The sequence below is a fragment of the Papaver somniferum genome, chromosome 10 (assembly GCF_003573695.1).
Source record: "Papaver somniferum cultivar HN1 chromosome 10, ASM357369v1, whole genome shotgun sequence".
Classification (NCBI taxonomy): domain Eukaryota; kingdom Viridiplantae; phylum Streptophyta; class Magnoliopsida; order Ranunculales; family Papaveraceae; genus Papaver; species Papaver somniferum.
Genome location: NC_039367.1, coordinates 86,366,208 through 86,390,310, shown reverse-complemented (window position 1 = coordinate 86,390,310; position 24,103 = coordinate 86,366,208). Strand labels below are relative to the sequence as shown.

The 24,103-nt window shown below is 35.4% G+C and overlaps 2 protein-coding genes and 2 long non-coding RNA genes across 5 annotated transcripts; 3 read left to right on the top strand and 1 right to left on the bottom strand.

The window, feature by feature from the left end:
• The first annotated feature begins 10,054 nt into the window (after positions 1 to 10,054).
• Positions 10,055 to 13,056, top strand: LOC113317346. 2 transcript variants are annotated; one of them, XR_003343458.1, is made up of 6 exons: positions 10,055 to 10,277; positions 10,697 to 10,864; positions 10,978 to 11,088; positions 11,314 to 11,409; positions 11,679 to 11,720; positions 12,690 to 13,056. XR_003343458.1 is itself a non-coding variant. In XM_026565473.1 (5 exons), exons 1-4 carry the CDS (start codon positions 10,243 to 10,245, stop codon positions 11,405 to 11,407), a joined length of 408 nt encoding a protein of 135 aa, XP_026421258.1. In that variant the 5' UTR covers positions 10,055 to 10,242; the 3' UTR covers positions 11,408 to 11,409; positions 12,690 to 13,056. The 2 variants fall into 2 exon arrangements, 1 of the variants encoding a protein (XP_026421258.1); XM_026565473.1 differs by lacking the exon at positions 11,679 to 11,720.
• A 105-nt stretch (positions 13,057 to 13,161) lies between these two features.
• Positions 13,162 to 14,388, bottom strand: LOC113315864 (paired amphipathic helix protein Sin3-like 3). Its single transcript, XM_026564111.1, has one exon. It carries the CDS (start codon positions 14,386 to 14,388, stop codon positions 13,162 to 13,164), a length of 1,227 nt encoding a protein of 408 aa, XP_026419896.1.
• Positions 14,389 to 18,159: 3,771 nt separating this feature from the next.
• LOC113316944 lies at positions 18,160 to 19,232 on the top strand. The gene is made up of 3 exons (XR_003343114.1): positions 18,160 to 18,175; positions 18,801 to 18,876; positions 19,140 to 19,232. It is a non-coding gene; the product is annotated as an uncharacterized LOC113316944 (long non-coding RNA).
• Positions 19,233 to 20,524: 1,292 nt separating this feature from the next.
• LOC113319169 lies at positions 20,525 to 23,262 on the top strand. The gene is made up of 3 exons (XR_003345178.1): positions 20,525 to 21,752; positions 22,380 to 22,464; positions 23,049 to 23,262. It is a non-coding gene; the product is annotated as an uncharacterized LOC113319169 (long non-coding RNA).
• Positions 23,263 to 24,103: the final 841 nt, after the last annotated feature.

Below are 24,103 nucleotides of genomic sequence, written 5' to 3'. Positions count from 1 at the left end.
TAAAACTAAGCATGTATTATCAAGAGAAAATATATTTAATTAATAAAAATCATTTAAATCATTTATTTTCAAATAAATTAATCACATATAAATATTGAAAAAATTAATCAAATAAAAATTACCACATAAATATTGCGAGAAAGGCTTCCTCCATCATCCCTGGGATTGGGTTTAGCTACTCATGATGAAAAACCTCCCAAATAGATTCATTGATACTCAAAGGTTGTTTACAATCAAGAGAAAATGTAAATATAATCGGATTTGCAACGCCTATAAAGGTTACAAATTGCCGTCACAAGAGCGCTGTTCTTTGGTTGAATGCGACCCACGCCTGAGTGTCGCAGACGTTCGCAAAGAACGACCGTTGTTGCAAATCTGTTCTTCGCGTTCTTCCTCTCTCGCACCAGCAGGAAGCTTTTGCACTGTGTGTTTTTATTTTGATTTTCTCAACTCCTAATTCTCCGTCTGGACAAGAGTAAACCCCTCTGGAATTCGTTATGCAACTTAGACTCATATTTATAGCGTTTTAGAGCCAAAAATCCGACCATTAGTTGCGTATATTCTTCCATCAATCCCATTATTCTCCGCTGCCAATAATATCAAAAACTTTCCATTTTTAGCTTATACACACGTTAAATTTGATCCTGCATGCTCCAAATCACCTTCTACATGCCTCATAAGTCATCGAACTCCTCCAAAACACTCCATGCACGGCAAACACACACTCTAACTCATGTTACAGGACATGTTGCTCTGTTTTGAGCTCGTGAATCAAACCGAGCTTTCCAGCAAATTCCAATCAAACCCGCCACCCAAAATGTCTTTCTTAGGATAAATCACAACTTCCCACAGAATTTCAGCCATTGAATCGCACCAGAACACCTTCATTTTCTCGATCAAGAATCTGACAGTTCTGAAATGAATTTTTCCCGCCAAAACGTAAATTTGAATTTTCTTTTCCCGCCAAAATTGTTCTTGCTGTTTTGATCAATTGGTGATTATCCAGCCAATTATAACTGAATTCGATCACATTACCATCTCTGTTAAGCTCAATGGAAGATACCCAATGATTTTTAGCTGTTTAGTCTCACTATAAGACCTCCAAAATCCAAACCCTAATTTGACAGCACTATTCACCAATTTTTCCTCCAAAATTCAAATTTTCAAATGAAGAAGGGTGCCCCTTAACCAGAGCTGGGGTGTTAATAGCAATTGGGGTGGAAATAGTAATTTTTGGGTGGAAATAGTAATTTTTCTGGGGTTTCTCCGGGACATTTCTGGGACGCTTCCGGTACATTTTTGGGGTGCCCTTAGTAATATTCTCCGGGGTGTAAAACACTACTTTTCGAGCCATTTCGCCGCAAGATTTTATTTCTCTAAAAATTCCTAAAAAGACATAAAATAACATTATAAGTATAAAATCGAACACTAAGAATACATATAATTGTGACATATTAGACACATAAATGTGTCTATCAATATACGAGTACATTAACCAATAAAACATGATTAGTATAGTCGTTCATATACTCAACACAAGTATCTGTGGAATATATGAATACTCAACTAGATTAATACAAGATAACCTATAATTAATCTAATTATAAAACACAACCAAACTAACCACCAAAGTAACCAATTTAACTGTCAATTGTTTTGCTCGATAAAAAAAGACTTTCGGAGCAAATAACTAAATAACTAATCAAGATGATTAATTTAGTTCATAATGCCCAACATATAGCATCTTACGGAACAAACAACCAAGCCAATAAGAATAATCGACTTAGTTGTATCGTGCTCAACATAAGACACACAACGGAGCCTTCGCGGTAATACATAATAAAATGGATCAATGAACATCAATACCGTGGATAACATACAAGGATCGAATCTATTTTCTATTATTATATGCATGAAAACGTAATAGACTTTATCCTTGTCACACAAAAGATTTTATCATATTTTCCATCAAATAAATGACCGCATAAGCTTAAATTTTGTATTTGTCAAAAGTCCATTCGTCCTTTCATCAATACGAATATCAAGTTATGAACGACTTTACTTTTGAAAACATGTGGGACCTTCAAGTTCACGGACGCAAACAATACATATCCCATAAAAATATTGCAATACTTCAAAATCAAATACTATAATAACATCATCCTCCAAATATTTTTTAGAATTTAAAACTAATAAACCTAAAAAATAACACAAGAAGATGAAAACAAAAAATAGCTATGTATAGTCACAATCTTCGCTATTCAAAACACTAGTTATTCTTCCAACTAGTCCAAAAAGAAGACATACTAGGAAACAAAAACACATCATACATCTTCTTCCTCATCGGAGATACTCAATTCTTCCTCGAGCTCGGGAAACTTCGTTGCAACCACGGACAATTGTTCTTGAACACACTTCACTCTTGAATCAACCTTACATACGCCTTTATGAATATTTAGAAGGAAGTTCATGATAGTAGGGTCACTAAAATCAATAGAAACAATTCTTTGTCGCTTGCAAGCATTTTCCCTTATGCGCCTAAAAGTACATGGACGAACCGGTTTGGGGATCCCAAGAGAATTTACAATAGAATCACATTCACGATCACGGTAAATTTGACTAATTAAGCAAGGATAGCCCAACATCTTCACGGGTGAAGTCATTGAAATCATTTGAAAGATAATGAAACTACAAACATCGAGACTAGGAATACCCGAATTAAGGAAATATACCAATTCCACAAACTCGTGACTCCACCAATAATTTTCAATAGTGGAGGGACAAATATTGGGGATACCAAGTTTTCCAAAAGCCATCAAGGCAATACTAAGATCATTAGTTGGGAACTTTCCTTGACTCCAAGCGACCTTCTTCCCACAAAGTCCAACCGAGATACCATCACAAGATGGACGTGCATCACTTGGTCTAGGGAGCCGTACGTTCCCCAACGAAATTTTGGTAATCCTTGAAATTAGTTCTCTATCAACAACAAACCTTTCTCTACCAATCATGGATTTGAATTCCATCTTGTTGTAATCAACATCATGAATATTGGCGTAGAAAATACTTGTAAGAGAATCAAATCCTTGACCAAGACCATCAAAGATATTTCCAAGCTTGAATTTTTTAAAGCATACCAAATCCTCTTCATGCCCACTAGATAAATCCAATTTCTTTTCTAGAATGAACCCTTTTGAAGAAATCTTATCAAAAACTCTATCATAATAATCATCCACAAACCTAAAGGGGTGCCTGAGAAAGTAATGTGGTATTTTTCACCTATTCCTAGATTTCGAAGGATGTTTCGCTCACCAAAGACATCAAAACACTTGATATATCATAGCCTCCCAAGAGTTGAAGATGGTAAACTTCGTCATCCATTTGACTCCCCGGCATGGAAACTAGTTGATAATAAATGGCCAGAGTTCGCTAAAGAACCCCGAAATCTGAGGTTAACTCTTTCTACAGATGGGTTCAATCCAAATAGTTCTGTTGGAGGCAATTATAGTTGTTGGACGGTAATGTTGGCTATCTATAACCTTCCACTTAAATTATTCATGAAAAGGAAATTTATTATGCTGACGATGTTGATATCTGGTCCTAAACAGCCCGGAAACGATATAGATGTTTTTTTGTCCCTCTTATAGAGGATCTACAGAAATTATGGGATGAAGGTGTGGAATTTTATGATGCCTACAAGGAGGAGAACTTCAATATCAAGGATGTACTTCTTTGGACGATCAGTGACTTCCCGGCATATGTTAATCTGTCTGGAAGCCCTAAAGGAGGATATAATGCTTGTCCAATTTGTAATGAACGTACTTCTTCCATCAGGCTGAAATACCCCGTGAAAAATGTTTATCAAAGTCATAGGAAATTTCTTTCGAGAAAACACAAGTTTAGATTGGATAAAAAGGCTTTTCATGGTCAACAAAAGTTAGGTACATCTCCAAAACCTTACGACGGTGAAGAAGTACTTAGGCAGGTTGAAGGCATTCAGAACGTGTGGGGTAAGACAACGAAATGTAAACCCGTCTATTGGAAGAAGAATTCAATTTTCTTTGAACTAGCATACTGGAAGTACCTGCTTGTCCGACATTGTCTAAATGTCATGCACACGGACAGAAACATAGGCGAGAGTATTTTTTGGACGTTGCTAAACTACCTAAAAAACAAAAGATGGTTATAATGCTCGAAAAGACCTTGAGGATTTAGGAATGAGGCCTGAATTGGCACCTAAAGAAAATGGAAAGAAGGCGTACCTTCCACCGGCATGTTTCACATTGACAAAGGAGGAAAAGATTAAGTTCTGTAAAACCTTGTCTGAATTGAAGGTCCCAGAAGTTTACAGTTCGAATTTTAAAAACCGGGTATCGATGACAAATTTAAAGCTGTATGGTCTAAAATCGCATGACTATCACATGCTTATGCAACAATTTCTTCTGTTAGCTATAAGGTCCATTTTTCCTGAGCATGTGAGAAATGCTATAATCAGGTTATGTTTTTTTTAAAAGGAAATCTTCTGCATGGAGGTTGATGTCATGCGCCTGACTCAAATACAAGAGGACTTGGTTGTTACCTTGTGCTTATTGGAATAATATTTTCTCCCGTCGTTTTTTGACATCATGGTTCATTTAACTGTCCATTTGGTTCGGGAAGTTCAATTATGTGGGCCAGTTTTCTTCCGATGGATGTACCCTTTTGAAAGGTTTATGAAGGTTTTGAAAGGCTATGTTCGAAATCGGAACCGTATAGAAGGTTGCATCGCTAAGGCTTATATTGCAGATGAGGCAGTTGAGTTTTGCACTGAGTACTTCAAAAATGTTGTAACTATTGTTATTCCTATTATTGGTACTGCAACAACAACCGAAAATTTTGGTGGCACGAGCCTTCTTTCTGACGGGTAGCCATTATCAAAGTGCATGTTTGTTGATCTTCATGTTAATGGACCAGTGATGCGGAAGGCACACCAAACCGTACTAAATAACACAGCAGTCGTGGAACCCTACTTTGAGTAAGAACTTGACTTCGTGAACTTATTGTTTTTGATTTCTGATAACAAGGTTTTTCAATAAACGCTTATTCTCTTTTTCTTATACATTATGTATTTAATTGGGTTTTGCTGGTTCATTGGAAGGATCTTGAGTCAATCTTATTGGTAAGACACAAATCTATCCTGAGAAGTTTGTTTGTCGTGTAAATTTTAAACAAACATTTATACCAATATTAGAAACATGTTTACTGTTTAAGAATTAATGAAACCATTTGTGCACCTCTATTTCCTAGTAATCGAAATGTGTTCACTCTCTCTGATATACACATTCATATTTCAGGTTACACATGTCTTGTTTGAAAGATAAATTTTCACATGAAACATAAAAATGGTTGGAGAAACAGTATTGTCAAACATTCCAAGATTGGTTACATGAAAAATTAAGAATGCTCTTCATTTTTCGTATTGTGAAAAAGTGTTTGCAGTGAATATCCATTGGTGTTTTGAATTGGATTGTTTACGGTGAATATTCATTGATATGATAATTTACAGGTTGAAGAAGAACGAAAGGATCTTGATAATATTATATCTGAAGAATTGAGATGGATAGCATCTGGACCAAGTAGCCAAATACTAAAATGAAAGATTCAAATCAAATGGATGTCGTTTTCACACAAAGGCTCGTGATGATAGAACAGTTACCCAAAACAGTGGAGTATGCTTAGTGGACGCGGAAGACAACAATTACTACGGTGTGATCAAGGATATATGGATTCTTGATTATCAAATGATAAGGGTACCCTTATTCAAGTGTAACTGGGTGCAAAATAGGGCAGTAAAGATAGATAAATTGGGTTTCAGACGAGTTGAACTTGAGAGGTTAGGTCATAAAGCTGACCCCTTCATTATGGCTTCCCAAGCAAAATAAGTTTTCTATGTAGAAGACCGAAGTTATTCTAATTGTTCGATTGTCATATCAACACGTGAAAGAGATATAGATGAATGTTGAGGTGGAAGAGTTACTGGCGTTGGAGGGTAATCCCAGTTTTGAAAATATTGTTCCTAAGGAGGGTTCTTTCGAAATAGGTGATGATTCTCAGTATGCTTACATGTGTTATAACAATGACGGTATATGGATTGAAGATATTTCCAAGGAATAGAAGAAAACACGCCTGCAAGATGACAACCCGATCGACGAGGATGGATCATTGGATGATGACAGTTCCATGGACGACGGTTACAGTTCAATGGAAATTGAAGCAAACGACGATGATGACTGAAAAGAATATATGTTTTCTCTCACCAGACAGTACTTGATTTTCTTTGCGTGAATTTTCTTTTTATTTTGAAAGTATCATTGAAGCTACTATTGTTACAACATTTCATGAATATAGTTGGCATCTTCATTTCTATTAGCATCGTTATCTTTATTTTCTTGAGAATGAGCTTAAAAATGGTGGGATAAAAGGGTACAAGGTATGTTATTAAAAAAGACATTTATTTATAAATCATATAAAATGTGCTGGGTTTTTTTTATCCAAGTTTGATTATTGTGGCCCTATTTCAGTCAGTCTTTTCTAAAATCCTTGGAAACTCAGTAGGCCCCAAGGAAACTACATATTCATCGCGGCTCTATCCAAAACACAGAAGGGATGTATTTCTCCCACTAAACCTTTCATTTCTGCCCACACATTTTTTTCGTCGCTCAAATTTTCCATTATTTCTGGTGCCTAAAGGCTATCTTTTTGGTATTTTCATCGATAAAATATCTTATATAACAAATCCCATATTCTTTTACATTCCCTCCCACAAAATCTTTCATTCCCGCTCACAAAATCTTTTCGTCACTCAAATTTTACAATATTTCTGGTGCCTAATGGCTTTCTGTTTTGGTATTTTCATCGATAAAATCTCTTATATAACAGATCCCATATTCTTTTGCCTTATTCTTCTCTTCACCATCTAGACTTTTTTTCATTTGTTGACTGCTTTGAATCGACCTCAACACCATTGCAGGTTTGCATATCAATCTTACCTTTTCAAATCATTATACTAAACTTTAGTTTATGAAATCTGTTTTATGGTGAAAAACCCTAAGTGGTTTTCATGTAAAAAAATTTTCTGCTCTTTTGGTTTTAGGGATATTTATACAATTAGGTGTTTGTTAAAATGTCTATAAGAGTTGAATGTTTATTTCTGCGATTGCATATATTTAGAGTCATGTGGTATCTGACTATTGTCTATTTTTGTCGATATGTATAGTCTTTATATTTGGTCTGTAATCCTTGTAATTGGTTTCCGCTCTCTCTTCTTATATCTGGATCTAGAAGTCTCTTCTTTTCTAGGAATGGATGATGTACAACTCCAACTTGGTAGCAGTTCAATGGGTAATAAAATATTAGTTTATTTTTTATTTGTTTTCCTTCAATTTGTTGCATAACTTTTCATTTTTGTTCTGAAATATGCCACTGTCATGCAATCAGTTTAAATGTATAGTAGTGATTTAAGTATAGGTTTATTTGTTATAGCTAAGAAGAAAAACACACGGAGTGTTTTAAGGTTACCAACTCTGGTGAAAAACAATAATCCAGACAAACAAGATATACTTTTGAATGATCACCGTTTGCCTCGGGTGACGAACCAAGCAAAGATTCCTAGTTATATGGGATCAATGGAGAGGATACTTATCCCGATTCATATTGACTCGTGGAATAATGTCAACACTACACAGAAAAATGCATTGTGGGATTGTATTAAGGTATTATTGTGCATGAAACTCAAGTGTTCACGCGAACTTTATGTAATATGTCTCTTATATTGATATGTTGAAAATCTACATTTGTTATAGAGTCTATTCAACATTGAACCGCACCTGAAAAAGACTATGTTGCAAAATTGCGGAAGTCTGTGGAGAACATATGACTACACGGGATTCCAATACCTATCATATCCTTGGAAACACAAACTGTATTCTCATCATTGTAAGCTATATATAACTTCAATTGTTTCATTATGTGTTTATTTTCCCATCTTGAAACTTTATCAACTACGCCCCATAGAATAAATGTTTCTTTATCATGTTCCACAGAGAATTTATGTGCACTAAATTGCATACAACACCTAATCTTTATGAGATCTCGATTGGTGTATTCAGGGATTGCTTCTTGGATCGACACAACTCCATTTTGAATACCGACTAATATTTTCTTTAATCGGCAATGAGACCCCTCCCGCAATGCTTGTCGCCTCGTTCTTGAAAGTTACGATATTCATATGTCCATGCAAACACAAACCTCCCCTTATGCGGTGTCAACCATTGTTTTTTACAATACACAACGGGTTTCTGATAGTCCGTGCCCCATTCATCCTCAAATTTCTTCAAATCAAGCCCATAAATGTCCCCGGTTTTCGACCAAACGATCTTGTCCCTTGCTTTCATAAATAATTTCCACTTTATTCCTTTATATTTCCACTTTTCTTCAAACAACCTCTTCTCGTCCTCCCACTCTTCCACAGTTAATTTGCTAATACGTTCATTCTCTTCCTTTCTCGGTACCCTTCTTTGGTTTTTAGATTGGATATGATGCTTGCAATTGTATAGGAGGTTGCATTGAATGTGTCATGCACATTGCAAGTTTCTGGCTTCCGAAAACACTACCTCTATTGCATACATTAAAGCTTGATTATTATCCGTTACAATAACCCTTGGAAAACCCTCGGCGTTATAAATGGACCTCAATGTCTCCAACATCCAAATAAAAGTAGCGTCGTTATCGTGATCCATTAAACCCCATGCAATCGTAAACGTGTTTTTGTCGGAAGTGTGGCAAGCAATGTTCAACGACGACATGTTATATTTGGTTGTCTTATAAGTTGCATCTATTAACAAAATTTGATGAAAGTATTGTGCCAATTGGATCATCAAAGGATGTGCCAATAAAATATGTACCAATTTACCATCCTTTTCTTCCTTTCGCAACGTGTAGTCATGTAACTCCTTTATCCACTTCGATTGTTGCATAACCTTTCTACCATCCAATTCCGCCCTTTTTTATCGTAGCTAGGGATCACTTGATCGTAGATAAAGAAGAAAGGTTGTCGGATCCTCCTCCTTTATCTTACTTAAGATGATAAGATCACGCTCGCTTTACAAATTTTTAATCTGGAGGTTTTTCGAAATCGATAGCAGTCTAAGTTCCCTATTTTACCGATATATAATATTACACAGTAATTAATAATCAATAGATATATAACCACATTATCAACCGATTCTAGATAGTTCATGGAATTCAATGCATGCAAAAATCGAATTTTCTCGTTTGAAAACTCATACAAATGCATATAAAGTGGGTTATGAGTTTCTTAACACAGTACTTGTGTGTTAGATGCATCGTTAGCTTCGATCTCGGGTGATTCTCCGTTTTCCTCCATGAAAGCGTCGTCTAGGGTTTCCTCTCTAAATTATCTTCTCTATATGGTAGTGAAGCTTCAACATTATGTTCTTCGCCTTCTTCTTCATAGCCATCCATGTTTCTTGTTGATATAAGAAAAATGGTAAACTCTCACTTCTTCTTCTTTCTCTCCCACCAAAAACTAAAACCAAAAAATAGGAAAAAGTTTCCTAAGATCAACTATATACGACTTAACGTCCGATTATAAAGTCTACTACTGATTATATACACCGACACTACCAATAATGAGAATATCTACCGATTGTTTACACCAAACACACCCGATTATGGAATTAACTACCGATTATGGGCATCATAGAAAATATAATGAAGCATGCCAAATTAACCTACCGATTGTGGTTTTATCTACCGATTATGGAGGGTATAATTGCCATTTCAAAATTTCAGAGATAAGGGATGGCTTCATTTTAGGTTTAGGTGATCCTATTTTGTCTTATTAGTCGCCCATAATCCTTTCAGGGACACCCCTAATGACGCCAGGTTTTTTAAGTGCTAATATGGAGAAGTGGAAACGCTACTAGTTCCGGTATCCTAACAGACTATATAATCAAGCTATAAATATTCAGACCAAAGTTGGGACGTCCGCTGGGCCACAATAGATGCCTTTGGCAACCAAAACCTTTTTTCAGGGTAGATACTAGATAGATACAAGAGAAAATTTTTAGCTCACCATCATACTAGATCTTTCTTTCCCCCCAATCAAAATTGAAACCCAAGATTTTTCTCTACATATCTCTGGAAAAAGTAATTGCTCTGTTCAAAACCAAGAAATTTCTGATGGGTAATTTTGATGGTTTAACAGAAGAGATGAGGTTAGAGATCTTAACTCGTTTACCAACACGATCAATTCTTAAATGCAAATTAGTATCCAAATCTTGGATACATATTGTTCATCATCCGTCCTTCCCTCAAATACATTTAACTTATATCCATGATTCTGATTCTGATAAGTTGGGTTTCGTATTATTTCATGAATCTGGACTTGTAGAATATATAGAGTATGACGATCAGAGTTATTCTCATGACATACCACCCTTTAGCAAATCAAGAAGATTCAATTTAATATCTCCATTTAAAGGCTATGAAGTTCTTGATTCATGTAATGGTTTGATTTGTTTCAATGCACTTCGTAGTGATTATTCTAAACCCTCTTTTTTCGCAATGCGTCCCTTCAATTGTATTATGATCAGCTCTTCCATGATCTTATACCTTCGCATGTATTATTATCCAGGATTTTGCACGAAAAACTTCTTTCATCAAAAAACCAAAAGAAATTTGCTTTTGTGGATCCAGCAGCGCTACAATCGAAGGCATCAAATTCGACAAAACTCACTCTAGATCTCATCACCTGGCTTAACAAAGCAAATGAAGAGTTTCTTGTGTTTCCTTATCTTAAGAAGTAAGTGTACATGTTTATATATATGTATACTGGATCATCTCATTGGTCTTGATTTGATTTAGGTTGGAAATGTTTATCTTTCAAGTTTCAACGTTAGTGTTTGTTTATTGCAGGCAACATCATTGGGTCTTATTGGTTATTAAATTTAGTGCTCAGAAGGCATGGTGGCTAGATCCAGCTGGTGGCAAAACCGCAACCTCTAAATTTGATAACATTATCAAGAGGTTAATTTATCTTTCTGTTTACATATGAACTTCAATCTCATCAAGTATTTTTTCAATATATTAAACTTATTTTCATATGCATCTATGGTTTTGAAAGGTTGTCTACAAGTAGGAAAAGGAAACTTAGGCTTTTAATTTTATGAAGAGAAGGTGAACAAGCTAACCTAGTGTTAGTAACTTGTGAATTTAAATAGTATTAACGCATACAATTTATGAAAAATGTAGTGTATCCCTCGACAAGAGAACCACTGTAATCTGGATTTTTTATTATGAGGTACATGACAACTTGGGGAAAGACAAAGTATTGAGCCTGCATTAATGGTAAGTTATATTCTACGTGCATAGTATAATATTCAGCAATAACTCAGATTTTGATCTATCTATGTAGATATCTTAACTAGTTCTTACTTATTTTCATTATCAAGAGGTTAATTTATCTTTCTGTTTATCTCATCAGTATCAGCTTATATCATTCCCATTAACCATGTACGAGTTCTTGTAATTAGTTAATTTAGTTTGTCTCCTCTTTGTGGCTATCGTCAATCGGATAAAGTCCTGCCTTTGAATACTAATAGTGGTTTGATTTCCAGATTCTTGATCATTTGCCTTCCCTGTGCTGGCAACTTGGCACGGTAAGCTACACCTATGGACTACATACATGCTCACCTCCCAGCATGATCTATTTAATAATTAAGGATGTACATAAAAGCAAGTCGACCTTATTGGAAGATAAAATGTCTAATTTGAACTGTGTAGACAATTTGCATGAGAATAAGATACACAAGAAAGCTCAGACATGCTTAATTTGGCTATAACCATTGGCAGAGTTATCTGCTTCCTTAACTTAAACAGCAAAGATGCCACCTCTTTTTTCTTTCAGACCGAGTTATGTCAACATAATTATATTGGGTTCTTATTTAAAATATTCCTTATACTTGGCTTCTGAGCTTACGCCAACTTGATATGGGACATTGTCTGTAACCACATGAATATCGTATGAGCTACCATGCCTCGCTTGATCTGAGGTTTTCTTTGTGTATCTAATAAATTGCAGTTATATTGGTGAGAAGCCCTGCTTTCAATTATGATAAAGTCATGTTTTCTTTTGTATTACTTACATCCGTTGTTTCTGCACTCATGCTAGTCCATATGTGATAAACAGTGCTGGCCGGTTAGTATGCAATATTCTTCTTATGCTTGGCTTTCCGAGTTTTTTTCCACTTACTTTTTTGTTTGAACTCCTAAATCTAAGCTACTTGTTATAGGTATGTTTTTGGCTTCTTCTTTATTTTTTTTGTGTTTAATCTTGCACTTGTGTTTGTGATTTGGTCGATCTTACTACTAAGATACCTTTGTAGTACTTAGTTTGTGAGCTTGAGTTAAGTATACCTTTTCTCCTTTCTGCAAAGTTATCTATTCACGATTTCCATGTTTCTATGAACGATTTTCGTCTGTTGGGTATGTTAATTGCTATATTTGCAGCTGCTGTAAGATTGAATTATTGCAGCTGCTGTAAGATTGAATTATCTGGTAATGCAATACTTTTTTTGTCAATTTCTACTATGAATATCATCTGCTTATTCATTATTCTCATTGTGCAGGTTGCTGGTAAATGCTACAAACGTGATTTAACGAATGCAACATATGCAAGAGTGAGTGGAATTTACAGAAACCTCGGGGTTGTCAAGTCTGTCGTTGAGGAATGCAGGCCATTTTTATAAACTTCAACTATACTAGTCTAAGTTTTTGTAAATAGTAATCACATACTTTATTGATCCCCATCAAGAAATAAAAGACGATATAAACCGGGGAAAGCATCTTTTCATGATTTATTTCTCTTCGCGAAACTCTTTTTTGGGTTCTAGCTTATGACCTAATTTGGAGATGATTTCGTGGTCTACAGAAATACCAACTGAACACTAGATTTTAAAGCACATTTCAGTTTTGGTATGGCTGTTAAATTTGAAAGACAGCATAAATTTAAAAGAATCTGAATTTGGTCATAAATTTCACAATAAAAGGTCAATATAAACAGATATTAGAACATATTAACAGGCCTATACAGTTGTTGGCTCAGCTAAAAGATTTGGACAAGAAGTAGGCGCGTGCGTCGTCTTCAGAACTCGAACTCGTTGTGTCCTGCTGCTCGCCACTGGAGTTGCTATAATGCAGAGATTTTCTGAAGTTCTTCAAATAAACTGCCTTCATTTTCTTTCTGCAAGTTACTGAGAGACGACTCGTTGCCTCCTTTAGTTTTTTCTGCAATTGAGTTAAAATCCCAGGCAATACAGATTTTGCATCCTTCCGTAATGCATCTATCACATCCTGCCAGGATTCATTGTACAAGCGTTTAATGCATCCTAGATGTAGCACTTTAAAGTGATCCTCGAGACGTATACTTTCCTGGTTGATTGTGTTATCCGCAATCTTCTGTAACAAATCCTCGACACGCTCAACAGTACCCTTTACCAGCTCAAATTGCCTATCGCGTTCGCATCTGTCATCTTCGCATTTAAACAGGTTCTTTTCATAAACATTTTTCTCGAAATGGTATGCATCACCTGCTGGAGTACTCTCTACGGACACCAAAGTATCATTCAACACTGCAACACCAAGTTCCGTCCTTCCGCTAGCTAAAGTTGTCTCCGTCGAAAGCTGATAACTTGGATTATCAATTTTACAATTTAAGAGACGGTCAATCATGGGTTCCTCAAGTTTCCTCCTTTTTGATGCTGGAGCCTCACAATCTGTCTCCCTTTCATCCTTTTGGGGCTCTTGATGCACTTTAGTACTCGGAAAAAAAGGGGTACCATATTTCAGCAAATCTCTGACGATTTTTTGCAATTCAGCTCTTGAAATTCTTTCTATACTGTAAAGATAAAGACACTTCACATATTTCTTGTACTCATCAGGATTTCTAGACTTCTCCTTGCTGATTTCCTCAAAGAATTTGTAGTCTTTAAGATAATAATCATCTTCTTCATGTAAAGGCAACGCCTTTTTGGATTCTGCTGCTTGAAGAAACCTTTTTGTAGATTTCAATAATACCCGATTCTGGTCCGCACCATCTTCTTCTTCTGCAATTGGCAAGAATAATATGTTAAACCCCAGAATAAGGTTTGAATGATCTCTGAAGATTTTTTTGATCCTTGTTGCTACGAACTCCAAATTGGTGGTGTCGTAAGTCGGCAAGGACTTGAATTCTTTCATTACTTGAAGGAATTCGTTGTATTTGGGTGTTTTCTGAACAGCCTTTATGTAAGCAAGACAATCTCCTTCTCTGGGTCTCTTCATCTTCATCTTCGATTAATCAAATATTGAACTAAACCTTGATAATTAATCACAGACAGGACCCTTAGAGAGCGAGACGGAAAAGAGAGATAGAAATCGTAGTAGACACAGAAAATAGATTACTCTGAAAAGGTAGTAGTATGAATCAGTATATATTGAAAATTTTAGGGCTTTGAAGTTCGATTCAGAAATGGGTTTCTAAATATAGGCCTTAAATGAGTTTCCTTTTCGCGCAATTTCTGAGGTTCTTGGTGATCAAATTTTTCCAATTTGTGATAAAAACAGAGGTGTCTATTTTGCTTGGGGCGCACCTGGAATTATTCAAAGGCGCCCTAAAATATGTTGTAAGAAACCTGGTTAATTTTTTTATGGGTCTTTGTAGCTGTTTGGAATTTTCGAAGACACTTTAGAAGTTATTTTTCTGCTTGAGGAAGAGGTTAGGTGTTAGGGCTGAACATGGTGTCGGTTAACCGTTGGAAACCGACCGAACCAGACCAATAAGCAAGAAACCGAACCAAACCATTTAGATTTGGATTGGTTTGGTAAAAAATTTTGAAAAACCGACAGTATTGGTTTGGTTTTGGTTTGGCATGAAAACCGAACCAAAAACCATTGGAAAACCGATAAATATAGACCGTTGATTAATATCAGATAGATTCAATCCACACCCTTCATATTTCTTAAGTTATAACCCAAGTATACATTGATTTCGTCGACCTAATTTTCACTTCACATCTTCGCCTCCTTCTTCACTCTTCAGTTCATAGAACAGAAACTAAAGTTAGGAGAAATCAAAAATCAAATCATGAATCGTGATCTCTAAACTCTAGTAGAATCTAATCATCCCCTCATTCTTCTTCTTCTTCTCCTTCTCCTCCTCCTTCTTTTCAGGCGAAATATGTTCATATGAGTTTGTAATTGTAGCCTGTCAGTGTTAGCTAGGGTTTACTAGTAGAAGGTATCATCTTCATTCTTCAGTCAAAATAAACAAGTGAACATCTAATTTCTTTTAAGAGGTATCATATTTATGTAACTTGGGTTACTTGATTTACATGATTTATATTTAATCTAGGGTTTACTAAAATGATTTGATTTTGCTTGTTTTGTTTTTTTGCAGGATTAAGTTGATTTCTTTGATTCAACTATGGAGGAATCAGGATCAACACCAGTAAGATATTTTTCCTCAAGAATTAGAAAAATAGGATTCTAAAATTTGCAGTCTTCTTTTACTAATTCGTTCAAGTGATTGGTACCACTGTGTCAATTCGTTCTTTTAGCTCTAGCTGAGAGGACATCCAGTGAACTTATCTTCTCCTTAATTACAGAATACTTCTTTGTGCATATAAAGTGTATCATCTATCATCCATCCAACTCGAAAATAATTAGTATCTGTATATGTTTTTTTGCATATAAAGTGTATCATCTTCTTTGAATGCACTTTGATATGCTTTTTTTTACATGTTATCTGATTTGAATTTCTGCCTTGTTTATATTCAGGCTTCCGTTAACTCAAATGCATTGTTGCCACTACTACATCCTCCTCCAAGATCTTCTAACGCCTCTACTGAAGTTAGTTCAGTTGCAAAAGTACCAACTGCTGGTGAAGCTCCATCTGCACCAGCTGCCAATGTTTCCGATGCTGGTACCATCACTGTCACTGCACCAGCTTCTAAGAAGCGGAAGAAAACTTCATGGGTTTGGGATCACGTTGATCTGGACCCTCCTCCTTCGATAATGGTAACTTGCAAGAAATGTAAACAGAGAATGAAAGCTGACTCTTCTACACATGGGACCGGCTCCTTGAATAACCATTTAAGAAAGTGTCTGAATCTTATTCCTAAGGATTCTGGTCAGTCGACTCTTTCTTTTGAACCTGCTAGGCTGGGAGAAGATGAAAAGTTAGTTGTTGTAACTTTTTGTCAGGATTCGTGTAGAAAAGCATTGATTATATTCATCATAGTGGATGAGCAGCCTTTTAGAATAGTTGAGGGGGAAGGTTTCCGAGAATTTTGCAAGGTACTTGAGAGTAGATTCAAGATACCATCTCGTATCACTGTACGGAGAGATTTTATGGAACTGTTTGAGTACGAGAAAGTGAGATTGAAGAATTATTTCAAGGTTAATAAAGTCAGAGTTTGCCTCACCACTGACACATGGAGCTCACTTCAGAAGTTGGGATATATGGTTATTACAGCACATTGGATAGATGCTAGCTGGAAGTTGCACAAGAAGATCATTAGTTTCATCCAAATTGTAGGTCATAGCGGTGAGACTATTGGTAGGATGATAGGAACATGCTTGTTAGATTGGGAGATCGAAAATGTGTTTACTATAACTTTAGATAACGTTTTTGCCAACGATGTAGCTATAACATATCTGCAAAACCAAGTACTCAGAAAGAATTCAGATTTAGTGAAGGGTTTCTTACAAGTGAGATGCGCTGCTCACGTCCTTGCCCTTGTTGTAAAGCATGGAATGAAGGAGTATGACATCTCAATTAAGAGAATAAGGGCAGTAGTGAAGTATTGTATGAGTTCTCCTGCAAGATTGAAAAAATTTATGGATTGTGTCACTTACGAGAAGATTGAATGCAAGAAGGGTTTGGTCCTAGATGTAGACACCCGTTGGAATTCGACATTTACTATGTTAGACTCAGCTGAGAAGTATCAGCCAGCTTTTGAGAGGTTAGAGTATGAGGACAAGGCATTCAAGAAGAAGTTCTGTTTTGTTGAAAGTCAAATTCCTTTAGTTTCTTCTACTTCTAGTACTTCCACCGTTGATAACCAACCTGACTGGGATGTGGATGAAAACCAAGATGCTGACTTAAGTTCTGATGAAGAAGTTATTGCTACTGCAAAGAGAGGAAAGAAACGCAAGAGAACAAGTTATGATAAGGCCCCATCAGCACCTCCTTTGCACGCGCCATACCCATCAGATTGGTCGTATGCTAGAGCCTTCGCGAAGTTTTTGAAGGTATTTTTTGATTTTACTGTCAAGTTCTCTGCTTCTACTCATGTTACTGCACACGAATTCTTGTTTCATGTGAGTGTTATTCATCGAACTTTAAACACATGGGCAAATCACAAAGATATATTTCTTTCTAGCATGGGTCTTAAAATGCAAAGTAAATATAACGAGTATTGGGGACGTTATGAAAAGATGAACAATCTTATGTTTATTGTTGTATTATTGAATCCACAAGATAAAGAATTAGGATTGAAGTTTCTTCTTGGCCAGTTAGGAATTGGTGGTGGTTATTTGAGAACAGAACTAATGGATCTTGTAATGAGGGACTTTAAGGCACTTTTTGAAGAATACTGGGATGTCCAAATGAGTGCTGGAAACTCAACAGTTGTAACAGATAGTAGTGGTGGTAATACTGTTGGCGCTGAACCAGATGATGAAGGAGATTGTGCTGCAGCCGCCCTTATGGCAGAGAGAGCAAGAGAAGAAGAGGAAAGTTTTGATGATGAAGGAAAAAATGAGCTGGAGACTTATTTGAGAGAGAAACGAGAACCGCGGAAAGAGAAAGTTTCTTTTGATATCTTAGGTTGGTGGAAGACGAACTCGACTAGGTATCCTACTTTGGCACTAATCGCAAGAGATATATTGGCTATACCCATCTCTTCAGTGGCATCTGAATCTGCCTTTAGCACTGGGAGGCGTATTCTCGATCCATATCGAAGTTCTTTACTTCCCACAACAGTTGAGGCATTGATTTATGCTCAAAATTGGTTGAAGACGCCGATTGATCTTGATACTTCTTGCTTGGGACCAGAAGAGGAAGTTAGTTCAGGTATTATTTCATTTGTTAATTTGTTTGTAGTATAGCAGTTTAGCTTATTGATGACATACCACAAAATGTTCAGATTATCTAGTTCATGTATATCAGCTTATGGGTGACTCATAAAACTTCATATAATTAGCTCATAAGTCACATATAGGAATTATAGATCATTCGCTTTATTTTGTGAGTTGTAAGGTCAAATATCAAGCTTTATCATTTCAAATCATTAGTTTAGAGTTTGTGATACTTATCTTTTGGAGGTAAAGCAACAATTCCAGTGCTTGCTGTAACTCTCTGGATTTTGCAAGTGGACTGGATTTCACCATTTTGAAATGTCTATCATGCTCCTGAGATTTAGAGGCTGGATCTAAACAGTCAAAATTGGGCTGGGGGATTTAAGTTGCAAGAACTGTAACTCTGTTGTATGCTATTGAGAGATAAATCTTCTACTTCTGAATTAGTTCTAGCCAAACAATTGAATTCAGTTTCTCTTTTACTTTGATTAAATTTAACAATCATCTCAGCATCATCATTAATTTCTTCCCTAATTGAATTTCAGAAAATCCTAAACAATCTTCAATTTTTTCTCTTTCAACTCACTGTATACTACTGATCGTGCATTTGTTCATTGCAGAATTTTTGGACTCTCTCTCTAAATCCATGTTCGTAAACATAACAGATGATGATGTTGAGGACTAAGGAGTACCAAGGTAATTCATCTCACCAATTGGAAGCATGTTTTCTTTGGATTTAATTTAAAGTCTTAATGTGCTAATTTAGTGCCTCTTAAACCTGTTAAGTTATTACCTGTTCAGTTAGCAAAGAAAGATACATTGTCCTCCTGATGGTGTGTTTACATGTCACGTCTTTTCACTGTTAGCATTTTCATGTATTGCTTGCCATCATGATTAGTGGAAATATACGTGAATTAGATTCTAACTACCAGTTGCTTGCCATTTTCATATACATGCAGTCAGCAACCCTGGAAAGTCTGAAGCTATCAGTTGATTTTGTGGATGCATAGCTGGAAAGTGTCGATGTTGTTTAGATGTTATGGAGACTGTGGATCTTTTGAATTACTAATCTTTATCTTTTGAATTGTGTTTAAGAATGTCATGAATTTGGATTGTGTATGGAATGGGAATGTATGTAGCCTGTAGGTAGGTTTGAAAATCTTTAAACCATGTTTTTTTTTTCTTAGATTTGAACTGTCAGTTTCCTGAAACTGACATAGCAGCCGGTTAACCGATAACCGCTGGAATAAACCGAAACCGGCTAGAACCATTAAGAAACCGAACCAATGGTTAATGGATTGGTTTGGTTCATATTTTAAGAAACCGATAGTATTGGTTTCGGTTTTGGTTTGGCTGAAAACCGAACCAAAACCGACCATGAACAGCCCTATTAGGTGTAGTTTTCGAGATGAATCTTTAGAATGACTTCTAGAACAACAAAAAAAAAAAATCTTAGATGTTTGGAACTTTGTGAACGAGTGTTTGAATACAAAAATCAGAATTCAATTTTGAAAGTTAAAAGCGGAAAAAATATTTGCTTCACACAAAGTAGATATTTTGTATTTAGAAGTAATTATAAATCATGTTTTTAAATAACATTTGATTTTTTAACTTAATTAAATCGAAAGTAATGTATGAAAGTGTGTCTTCGCGAATTTTTTTTAATACTCACTCAATAAATATCCTTGTCATTTTCAATATTCTTTATGCGCACTAATTTTGTTTTTTCTTATCGATTTTTCTTTGTGTAGTGCGCGTTTTTATTTTCGTCTCATATATCTCCATCTTATTTCGAGAAAAGAAAAGAAGCATAAACAATTTAAGACCTTATAAAATCATTATTTATATATGCTTTATCACTAAGCACGGATTTAAAATAATGTTTGGTGTTTGACTCTGTTTAAAAACCTATAACACTAAAGGTGAACTGAATTTTTTGTATTTCCAATCCTAGGTTTGAAAAGAATATTAATTGGTCATGTCATTTGTAAAGACCCTCAAGCTCGTCAAAGCTATTAGACTAATCAAGAGACGTCTTAGCCGATAATAACTCGATTAGTTTAACATGAATGTTAATTAATAGAAATTAATCTAACAACGATCTAGATACGAAACTAGTATTGTTAGATATATGTCGAAAATTTACGCAGAATGGACTACTCGAACGTGTCATTCGGATATCGGACGAAGAAGATATCATCAATTTTGGTTGAAGGGAAAAATGGCCATTTTACAGTAATCGACTTGGCAGCCCTTATATTTTAGTTGGGTGTCTTTAACAACCCGGGTCGGCCTTATCCTCATTCGAACCGAGTAGGTAAACTCGATTTCTCTTTCATTTTTTTCTTATTTCTCATTCTTCTTTTCTCGCCTTTTTCTTCTTTGGCGATTTCGTGATTTGTTTGAGAGACTGTGAATTCGAAAACAAACTTAGGGGAAATTTTAAGATATGATTGTTGGTGTTGTTGCTGGTTTTGGTTGAGAAAGAAAATAAGAAGAGATGATATCTGAAGAAATCAGAAGTTAGGGTTTTGTGATTGATTATGAGTTCATGAATTGATAGGTTTAGTAGATTGGCGGAAAATGAAGATGAAAAGGGTAGATGTTTAATTGAAGTTATGAAGTTGTTTCAGTGAAGGATCGAAAGGTTAGGGTGTCTGCAAATTGAAATTCAATTTAGGGTTCATGTGAATTGCAGAAAATATTGAGAATAAGAAATTAATGGAAGGGTTTTGTTTAAAATGAAGAGAAGAGGAGGATTATGACGCTAATTTACAGATCCAATTACTAAGAAGAAGAATTGGAATCAAATTCTCGATTCACAATGAAGAAAAGGTAATTAAGGTTTCGTTGATTTGATTTAGTCTTATTTGAAATTGGATAATAGTTGATGATTCTTAGATGGGTCTGTTTAGATTGATGTTGAATCAGTTATATTGAGTTTTGTTTAATTTTAATTGTGAGTTTGAGAATTACAGACTAGGGTTCCTGAGTTGGAAACTACTAAATTTCACTGATTGGTCTCATGCGTTTATGAATGAACTGGAATTGAGATATTTCTTTGATTGAGAACTGGTAATACAAGTGGTGGTAGTGTTGTTGTTATTGATTTGGTAATAAAGATTATGGTGTTGTGTTGGTGATGGTGGATATGATTGTTGCAGGACACGAATACTGCTCTGATTATAATTAGAATTTTAAGTGGTGGTGGTCTGGTAAGGTACATGGTTGGAGATGGAAGTAAGTAAATGTACAAGAGCATAATAGTTTGAGTTGAGTGTTCGGCAGTGTGTTAACCGAGTTTCAGTTGAAGTTGATTTTAATGATTGAGACTCAGTTTGGTTGTACAAGGTTGTTGGTGTTGAAATGAGAAGTGAATTGGGTTTGGTGGTGCTGGAATGGTTATCGCAGATTTAATCAGTGTGTTTGTTGCAGATGAAGAAGTTGTTTACATTAGAGTTGAACTGTTGGAACTAGCGTTAGTGGTAGTAAATGAATGAACTGTAAGTGGTAGAATGAATATCTTTAGTTTGGTGGTTTCAATGAAGGCTTGCTTAGAGCTGCAATTGCAGGTAAACTTAGTTTGCATTTGTAATTGAAATTCAAAGTTGTTTAAGAATGAATGTATAAGTTGAGTTTAGTAGATTTGGAATGTTAAGGAAGTGGAGTTGGAAATGAAACAATGACAACAGAGAGTTTGGCCTGTGCAAGGGCCTTGGTTTATATAACCTAAATCAGTCTTGTGGACTGAGTTGACTCACTGATTTTTCCCTGACTTGACTTGAGTTAGACCCTTGACCAATTTGACTAAGTGGACCTTGACTTTGACCTTGACTTTGACGTTGACTGTTAGTGGACCTTTGATCATTAGTAACTGTTACTGACCCAAATGGATTGGGCCTTAGGTTAATGGCTTGTTTAGTGAACTTGGGTTTATAGCCAGTTTCCGTAATGAACATGTATTAGACCTTTGTGGTCTGAATTAGTTTCGGACTTCTTCTACAAAGTTGTAGATATTCTTAAGTCTTAGCTAGTGGACTATAGAACCAACCTAATTGAATTAGTAACTCTAAGATATTCTAAAGTTAGAGAACGAAAAAGTTAGAAACATAAATGGTCTTAGAACCATTAGTTAGACTTGTATCATTCTTGTGTGAACCATTTTGGTTAGATACTTAGAGTTCTTATGTGATTAACAGTTAATCATTATTAACGACGATCGATTCAAAGGATGAACCAGTGGAACTTGGATCTCAAGGTATGCGTGGTTTGTTATCAAAAGAGGTGGGAATTTATATTTAACTCTTTTTCGATTCTTGTTGCTTTCTTTTATCAAAGTTTATGTTTAACAAATTCATACATTGTCTGATTGTGTATTCCTTGCATTGTTTAATTTTAAATTTCGAAAATTATGTTATCTCTTTTAATCTTTCCAGAGCATAGAAAGGAAATGTAATGCTTTGTTTGTCTTTATGATTGTCTTTGGGAAATGAGAATTTTCAACTATGGTATATAGGATACGCTCCTTTGTTATTGTACTTTTATGCTTTATTCGGTGTTAAATTGGCATCAATATTATGGGTGTGCACACTCACCCACGGACTATCTAGGTGGTACTGTCCATTAGTATTACAGTATGTAAATGTCACCAGAGAATGTTATCTGGTGTATAAATGTCACGGCAAAAACTAAAGAAGGAGTTTTGGCCCATATACATGATTGTTTATTTCAGTGGTTTGGTTGTCTTTTAATGTTTGGGGAAACATGTATTTTTTTCCAAATCATGCCAATGATTACTTAAAAATTAAATATTATTCCTACTGAGCACCCTTTTTAGAGATGATGTACTCACCCATTCTCACTTTCAGTTTCAGATACAGATCAGAGTTGCGCAGCGGGAGCTTCGAGGGGTTGACTTCGTTAATTTGTTAACTTCTGATATATTTATTATGTTTGCAAACCAAATGACTATTGTATATGTATCATTTGAGAGGAATTCTTATTTATGTATTTCTGAGCGAGGCTATTTTTGGGTTAAGCTTTGTAGCAGATTTGTTAATTGAATGTTAAGTAAATGTTTTAGATTCTTTGTGCCTCTTTATTAGTTAATATCTTGGATTAGTCAGCTGCTAGCTTAGGGAGCGCTACAACATTTATGCAGGACCCGCCAATTCCAAAAAAGTTGACCATTTAAAGACTTTTGAGATGGTGTCCACCTAGTAGAGCGTCTGTTTAAAAAAGGCATCTGGAGCTGCCAGGCACAGTTTTAATCTGCGCCTAGCTAAATTTTCTTTCCAAAAAAAACATCAGGTGGTCTGATGGTTCTCATGCTATGAACCCGGTAATTGTCAATTAAAGTCTCTTTTAGGAGTTTGAATGTAGTTTAGGGACCACTATATTATATATTGAAAAAATAATTGCCTTCATTTTCGTCTTTTCAGATATTTTTTCCACAAAATTAAGTAGATAAATGCTAGATTATCTAGGGCTTATCTTAATAGAAAATCCTCGTGAAACCCAATAAGATAATCCTTTACAACCATTGGATTCTCTCCGGGGCATGAGATTTTTGGTCTCAGTTTATATTATTCATTTAAGTTTTGAAATTTGAGGTGTTTGACTCACTTAACTACTAATAAAGCAAAAAATGAAGATTTTTTCTTCATGATCTGGGCATCCTTGAGTAGAACAACATGGGTAAATCTCTCTGTAATCTTGTACCCAATTTCACTACTACTACTATGATCTAAACTCCTCATTATTCCACCAGAAAATCATTCACACCCATAACGCTATGTTCCATCAAATAAATTCGTTTCTTACTTTGAAGAATAAGATATCAATTCTTAGAAAAGGTTTCAAGCTTTCATTATAACTTCAGGTCTATTACAAAAAAAATAACCTTTGGGTTATAAAATTTTAA